At 52.2% G+C, this 7915-nt stretch overlaps 1 protein-coding gene across 1 annotated transcript; it reads left to right on the top strand.

Moving 5' to 3' along the window:
* The first annotated feature begins 5435 nt into the window (after positions 1-5435).
* Positions 5436-7526, top strand: DDIT4 (DNA damage inducible transcript 4). The gene is made up of 3 exons (XM_068982284.1): positions 5436-5562; positions 5687-5942; positions 6216-7526. Exons 2-3 carry the CDS (start codon positions 5747-5749, stop codon positions 6707-6709), a joined length of 690 nt encoding a protein of 229 aa, XP_068838385.1. The 5' UTR covers positions 5436-5562; positions 5687-5746; the 3' UTR covers positions 6710-7526.
* The last annotated feature ends 389 nt before the right edge of the window (positions 7527-7915 follow it).

Here is a 7915-nt window from a genome sequence, read left to right as displayed (position 1 = left end):
AGCCAACCCAGTGTTCCTTCCAGGGTCTACCTTTCTTCCTGAGAAGTCAGTCCTCAGTTCTTAGACATCCCAACTAAACAAGAGCATCAGGACCACCCGAGGAGCTTTTGTACAATAGGGTCCCATTCAGACCTACCAAATCAGAATGGGGGTTGGGGAGGTGGGAATCTATGATTTACAAGCTCGGCAGAAGATTCTAATTATCAATCAGGCTTAAAAGCCACTAGTTGATGGAAAGATTACAGGACACTTATTCTGGGCCTCAATTTGCTCCCCTGTAGAATGGCATTGTGTTCATTCCTCTGGGTGTAAGTAGATAATACAATTCAAAAGCTTCTTTGAAAGGCTGCATAATACAATGTATTGTCAGTATTTCCATTTCAAAAAGTAGCTTCATTTGCAAAAAGATTCCTCACTGAATTTTTAATTATCCCTCCAATAGCACAGTTAAAATCCTACTGTAGTCCTCAGCTGTCAACAGCTTTTCACAGCCCTCCTAGTAAACCAGGTGCACTTATAATCTTGCTATTTTGACCAAGTTGTTTGTTTTTCAAGGAAAAAAAGCCCAGAAGTCCTGGGAACACTTCTGCTGGCTTCATTGTCCCCACCTCCCACCACTGCTCCACCCTCTCCCTACCTCCCACGCTCTTCCAGCCACTTCCACTCCCCTCAATGACAGGTTTCCAAAGGGCTGTGGAGGCGCCCCAAGCAGAGCCACACAGGCATGCTGGCTGGCCTTCAGGGGGTTCCCATCCTGAATTCTGGGGTTCCCAGAACCACACTCCCACCCCAAGATCTGGTTAAACTCCCCAAACCCGACTGGAGCAACTTGCCAGACTGAGGCCCTGGGAATCTGTGCGCAGGACAGAAACCACCAGAACAGGGAGGGGCAGGTGGCCAAGGAGTGAGTGCTCATTGACTTTAAATTGCAGGCTGCTGTGGGTCCTACGGGAAGACTGCAGAGCCTGGGAAGATGTGGAGTGAGTGTCTGCATGGGCAGGGCCTTGGCCACAGAGACTGGGACTTGGGACCTGGTTACCAACTCCAGAGGCCTGAGTCACAGGGACATGACACTAGCCCACTGCTGCTGGGAGTTCAGCCATCTCCCTCTCAGGGTCGCTTGGCGCAGATTCCATGTTGCACACTGTGTCTGTGTTAGGAGTGCTTTCCCCAGAAGACGCATGTAAATGCACAGACTTGAATGGTTAACAGTGCCCTCTGGAGTTGTGCAAAGGGACATCCGTACTCCCACCAACACAGGACTATAAACTTCAAAAGTAGAAGAGAGTGACTGCTTGGTGAGCTCAGGGTCTCCTTTGGAATGACCAAGATATTGTAGAATGGACAGAGGTGGTGAGGGCACAGCGTTGTGGACACAAAATGCCAGTGGCTTGTGCACTTTAAAAAGTTTCATTTGATATGTGAATTTCATCTTAATTAAAAAAAATTTTTTAAGTCTTTTTAAGGCACTCGAAAGGAAAGTACAAATTGCTTTAAAAGATCTCCCACAAGTCAGCCCTCTCTGCCAGTGTGTGCGTTTCCCACAATGCACCTCGTGTGTTTCCTACAATGTACCTCTCTCCCCAGCTTCCTGGGGTTGCCGACTGTACTCCAACTGAAAGAATTAGGTTACTTTGGAAGACCCACTGCTAGACCTGAACAAAGGAAGAAGGGAAATATTCAGATACATCCAACACTTTTGGCAGCACTTGTCAGAAATGGGATAGAAAGGTAGCAAGCAGTTCTGAAGGCCTTCCCCAAAGTCCACCAGATCACGAGAATCCAGATGTAGGCCTGCGGTTCTCAGCAAATCCACCTTCTTGCTTTATCCATTAATTCATTTATTCATCCAAGTGTTAGGTAGGTAGAACAGGGAAAAGGAGTCCAAAATGGCGGTGGCTAAAAGACAAAGAAGGGAAAAGCTCGCGCAAATAGAAGAAAGGAAGGTCCGAGGACCGGAGTGAGGACATCAGGCAAAACAAACAACACTCCTGGCTGGCCCAATTTACAGAGGACAGGCCCAGGGAGGGAAAAAGAGGAGCCAAAGCTAGCTCCCTCTCTCTCTCTCCCCTGCGCGCTGGGGCAATCTTCTCCTCGCGTCTTTGGATCTAGGTGCCCCCATGCCTCGAAGATGGATTTTCCTGCTATCTTCTAAATAAAATAGAGCTGTAACACTGAGCTGTAACATTGATTTGTCTAAGAGCTATAACATGGTCCTTTCGAGACCTGAGAGCTATAACACGGTCAGTCCAAGACCCAAGAGCTGCGACACACCGAGGGGGCTTTAATGTCCGTCACTCCAAATCTTTGTTGTAACGAGACAAAGAACCAAGGAACATACACTCGCGTGACACAAGGAATATTCACTGAGCCTCTACTATGTGCTTTACGCTGAAAGTTGAGTAGAACAGGGATTTCCCTGGTGGTTCAAGTGGCTTAAGGTTCTGCTCTCCCATACAGGGGGGGTACAGGTTAGATGCCTGTTCAGGAAACTAAGATTCTGTGTGGCCAAAAAAAAGAAAAAGAGAGAGAGAGAGGGAAGAACACCACCTTTAGGAAGCTCATAGTCCAGTGAGAAAACTAAAGTGGAAACAGTTATTAACAGAGATGTGCATGAGGTGCAAGGGGGACCCGAGGAGGGACACCTAGGGATGGTGACTTGGATTCACCAGCTGGGGAGGTCTTCTTGGAGGACGGGATGCCAGAGCTGGTCTCAAAATCTGCTAGTGGAAACATGTCCAGGCACGCCTCACCAGCAGCCAGCCTAGGCCTGAGAGGGATAGAAGCACACCAAATGCAGGGTTCATAGGATCTTTGAAGGCTCTGAAGAGACCTGGCTCAGAGGCTAGGCGATGTAGCTGTCTCCTTCCTGCAAGTACCACCTTTTGGGGTCCCCCCTCATCCCATCTGTTTCAGGCTGTGAGATGGTAACAATGTCTTTCCAGCCACTGCCGTGGGGAAGGGACCCTGCCCTTCACCTCACAGGATGTATCAAGACCCTTCAACCAGGCCCCTCGGAGGGGTTGTTAAGAAACTCCCCTTTAGATCCAAAGGTTCTCCTAACAGACAACAGTATGAGTGAAGAATGTCAGTGGAGAAGCCATTTTGCCCGCCACCCTCATCCCCCTGCAGCTAGGCCTCCTACTGGGTGGTCTTTTACCCTATAGCCTACTCTCTCCTACTATGGGAAAAACCTTCAAGGTTAAGACTGTCCTTTTTTCATCACTTTTTGAAAATGAGACATTAATGGATTTTTTTTTTAAAGAAACAAAATTATCCAGTGCTCATTTAACATAAACCTTTCTGATTATAAAAAGCTGTGTGTCTTTTTTTTTAAGCTGTTTTATTAACAGAATGAGACAGTGAATGAAAAAAGGTGCTTGGCACACAGCATATGGCTCCACAACACACTACTTCCATGATGGCTATTTATGAATAGAATGAATGATTCCTACTAAACTGACCTTTCTAGAATAGCTCTGGATCCTTTTGCTTACAAAACCTCTATTTTTCATAGATTAGTGTTCCACATTTTTCAGAATGTTTTTTCACACAGGGAATGGGGGATAGAGAAGAAAACCACCCTGTCTCTTGCCGTCTCCCCAGTCCAGTCAGCCTGGGAGGAGAGAATGGTCCTGATACATTAATTCCCTGATCTTTACTCTGAGTGACAGAAAGACACACCCATACAGGTCACCCCAACTCTTTTCTTCTCACCTCAGTAAAGGGTAATTTCAAGAGGATGTCACCTCCCCTAGTCCCCCAAGCACTTCACCCAACTGTCACCACCTGGTGTCTTTAAGGCTCCCAGCAAGTTACTGGAGCTTGGAGAACAGGAAGAAAGGGCCAGTGTTCAGGCCTCGAAAGCCCTGGCAGCCAAAAGGCTATTCTATTTTGCATCAGTGTTTAAGGTATCTCCTAATCTGAGTCATCTGATTTATTTTTTACCCATGAATTTGTCTCCAGGGATGGTTCTCTCATCTGCTGAAAGCAGACGGGGTGCAGGGTTTGAATTCTGATCTTTTAGTTTTAAGTCCTGGTTTGCCTGGAAGACCCCGCGGGTCACTCTTTTTTTTTTTTAATGGGAGCGGGGTGTGTGGCTAGCAGTGGCCTGACTACTCCAGTGGCAAGTGCCTTTGGTCACACAAGTCTGCCCGGAAGCGAGGCCCGCCAGTCTGATCTGGTTAGGCTCTGGCCCGCCCCGGCACGGGAGCGTCTGATGTAAGTTTGGTTTTCTCTTCCATCAGGATTCGGTATCCCAGGTTGATAAATCTCTTAAGTAAATAAATGTCGAATCTGTCCGAACCTCTTCCCATCGTCAGCAATCTCTGTTAGTTTTCTATATTACCGCCGTCGGGTCACATTTTCTGTGGCACCGCCTGACTGACGAAACAGGGGATGGCGATCGCTCTCCGGGGCTTTTTCTGGAGATCTAGGTCCTCGATCCTGACGCAACTCTCCGGGTCTTTTACACAAAGCGTTTTGGCGAAGAGGGGCGCTAGGACCCAGCAGACGCCTTGGGTTCTCTTGCCGCAGCGGACTGGAGAGACAGCCGCACCGCAGTCGGTCCATAGGGCAGGCGGATGGGTCTGTGTGTCTCTATGATAATGAGTCAGTACCCAGCTCGAGAACCAAGCGCTAGGAACCCGGGCCCATCAATACTGCTTTAACCACACTTCCCAAACCCTCTTCTTGTAGGCAGCTGGAGGGAGCAGACACTGTTTGGGGACCAGGCTCACATTCCGGGCACGGACCCTGGCCCCCGCATTAATCCATTCCCTGGGGCTGGAGAGTAATTGGCGGGCGGGCAGGTGGGGCGGCCGGGAAGAGGGAGAACGGTGCCCGGAGCAGCCCAGTCTTTGGACCCCACCCCCAGTCCTTTCGTAAGGCAAGGTTAGCGTGGGGTACGTGTGCGAGAGCCGGCTGGATTAACGTCAGCTCCCCGCGCCGCCGTCCCACGAGTATCCAGCCGGGCACCCAACTGTGCCCATAGCTCGCAGGCTCTCAGACGCTGGGTGCAACCGTTTTCCCTGCCTGTTGCCCTCTCAAGTTCTCCTGCCTCTTCCCCCGCGCGGCTGCGGCCTACCCCCTCCATCAGAAATACGACCGTATAATAAACAAGTCTTTCCTTGATCCTCCCCTGCCGCGAGCGCCCTCGGGGACCTTGGCAGCTGCAGCCGCCACAGATCCCTTCCAGAAAGGGGGCGTGGCCGCGGCTCGGGGGTCAGTCCCCGAGTGTTCTGGGTTCAGCGGGGGCGGGGCCAGGCGGCTGTCACTGGGCAGGAGAGAACGTTGCGAACGTGCGCCTGAAGCCCATTGGCCGAGGTGGGCCACACGCCCGGGTCTGGATTGGGCCGCCGCGCGGAAGGGGTGTGGCCTCTCTGCACTAGCCCTTATAGGTCTCTCGGCGCTGGTGCTAGGGACCGCGGCAGGCCTAGGGGGAGGTGCGGGTGGGGAGAAGGGACAGGTCTGGGCAGAGCTCGGGGCTTGGCACCAGTTCGCGCACTCATTCAAGCGGCAGTACGCACTTGTCCCAACAGTTCTCGCTGACCGCTGTAACTGGTGAGTGTCCCTTCTGTGTATGCTGATCGCTGAGCCGAGAGGCCTCGGCCGTGGGGGTCTTAGCTCTCTGTTTGATCCAGCCCCCAGACTGAAACGCCCAATCTGAACCGCTTTTCTCTTACAGCGTCTTCTGAGCTCCAGCACCCTGAGCTCATCTGCAGACGCCCTGGCGTCCATCCTCACCATGCCTAGCCTTTGGGATCGCTTCTCGTCGTCTTCTTCGTCCTCGTCCTTGTCCCGAACTCCCACCCCAAATCAGCCGCCGCGCTCAGCGTGGGGGTCGGCGGCCCGAGAAGAAGGACTCGGCCGCTGCGAGAGCCTGGAGAGCTCGGACTGCGAATCCCTGGACAGCAGCAACAGTGGCTTTGGGCCGGAGGAAGGTAAGCGGTAGGCAGGAGCCGGACGCGAGTAGAAGGGCCGGGGAGGTGAGGAAACACCGCGCTAGGAGTCAAAGCCCCCCTAGACTTCCTATCCCATCAGAATCCGGATTGCGGAAGGGGGCAAGCAGAGGAGAGGAACTGAGGTATAGGGTACTATCATGGGGCATAAACTGAGGCACAGACTGGAAAGAAGTGCTGGTTTCTTAGCGAAACAGCACTTCCTCCGTTTGGAGCTTCTCTTACCTAATCCTCCCCTATTGCTTTCCCTTGCAGATTCTGCATACCTGGATGGGGTGTCCCTGCCCGACTTCGAGCTGCTCAGCGATCCCGAGGATGAGCATCTGTGTGCCAGCCTGATGCAGCTGCTGCAGGAGAGCCTGGCCCAGGCCCGACTGGGCTCGCGGCGCCCCGCGCGCCTGCTGATGCCGGGTCAGCTGGTGAGCCAGGTGGGCAAAGAACTACTGCGCCTGGCCTACAGCGAGCCGTGCGGCCTGCGAGGGGCGCTGCTGGACGTCTGCGTAGAGCAGGGCAAGAGCTGCCACAGCGTGGGGCAACTGGCCCTCGACCCCAGCCTGGTGCCCACCTTCCAGCTGACCCTCGTACTGCGCCTGGACTCACGCCTCTGGCCCAAGATCCAGGGGTTGTTTAGCTCTGCCAACTCTCCGTTCGTCCCTGGCTTCAGCCAGTCCCTGACGCTGAGCACTGGCTTCAGAGTAATCAAGAAGAAACTGTACAGCTCGGAGCAACTTCTCATCGAGGAGTGTTGAACTTGGGCCTGGGGGGCCGATAATGCCCCCATATCAGAGAACTTTTGGGGTGGGGGGCGAGCAGAGGCTGAGGAACTGGTGCCTGCCCTCAGAAAACCGACAACAGCCACCTGAGGGTAGAAAATTCAAGGTGGGGGAACACGGTGTTTCCCTAGGAAGCTCACTGAGGTGTGAGTTGGCAGCTCCCTGCTAGGGGCACACGCTGCCCCTCAGTACTGTAGCATGAAACAAAGGCTTAGGGGCCAACCAGGCTTCTGACTGGATGTGTATGTAGCATGTACCCAGTTATTTTTATTGTTACTGACAGTTAAGACAACAGTGGCGTGACAGAGCCAGGAGGGCAGCTGGGCTGCTCTGGCCTCTGCGAGGGACTTGTGTTTCACCATAGCTGGCCCTGGTGGGAGGGGGGAGGTCATCGAGGTGATTCGTGTATCTCATGGTCTGAAGGGCCCAAATGTTTGGTTCTTTGTTTTTGTTTTTTGATCATAGCTTCACTACTGACCTGTTCTAGGCAGCTATCTTACAGACGCATGAATGTAAGAGTAGGAAGGGGTGGGTGTTAGGATCACTTGGGGATCTTTGACACTTGAAGAATAAATACACCTGGGAGCTGTGTGTGGCCCATCCCTGGATGTGTACTAAAGGGTTGAGCTGTGAGGGGATGGGGCTGATTGGGGTGGGGGCTGGAACCCCTCCCTCAGAGGAGTACCATCTGGATCTTCCATCTAGAACTGTTTACATGAAGATACTCGCTGTTCATGATTACACTTGATGTTCAAGTATTAAGACCTATGCAATGTTTTTTACTTTTCTAATAAAAAAAAGTTTGTTAAAACACTTGTCTGTCATTAGTGCCATGAAATCAAAGGGAGGGAGATGGGTGCTGTAGAAGGTGGGTTTCATCAGACTCTGGTGCAGCTCTGTGTTTCTCTATTCCTCAGGAAGGTCTGAGGCCCCCTGCCAGCATGGTACTGGAGGTATGCAGGCTGAGTGCCCTCTGTGTCAAGAACCCTGGCTCCCTTTGCTCTGCTGGTTGAGGCTACCAAGGAAAAGCCCTGGAAACTGAGGAAGAAGTCAGACCTCTCACAGAGTCAGAGTCTCAGTAGAAAGAGCTCACCTGACTGCCTTGGGTTAGAAGGGCCTGGCACAAAGGACTGCTGAGCCTAAGGTTCTTTACAGGCACTTAAAGGACTGCAAAAGACATTT

Source organism: Capricornis sumatraensis, chromosome 10 (assembly GCF_032405125.1).
Source record: "Capricornis sumatraensis isolate serow.1 chromosome 10, serow.2, whole genome shotgun sequence".
NCBI lineage: Eukaryota > Metazoa > Chordata > Mammalia > Artiodactyla > Bovidae > Capricornis > Capricornis sumatraensis.
This window is presented reverse-complemented; position numbering and strand designations above follow the sequence as displayed.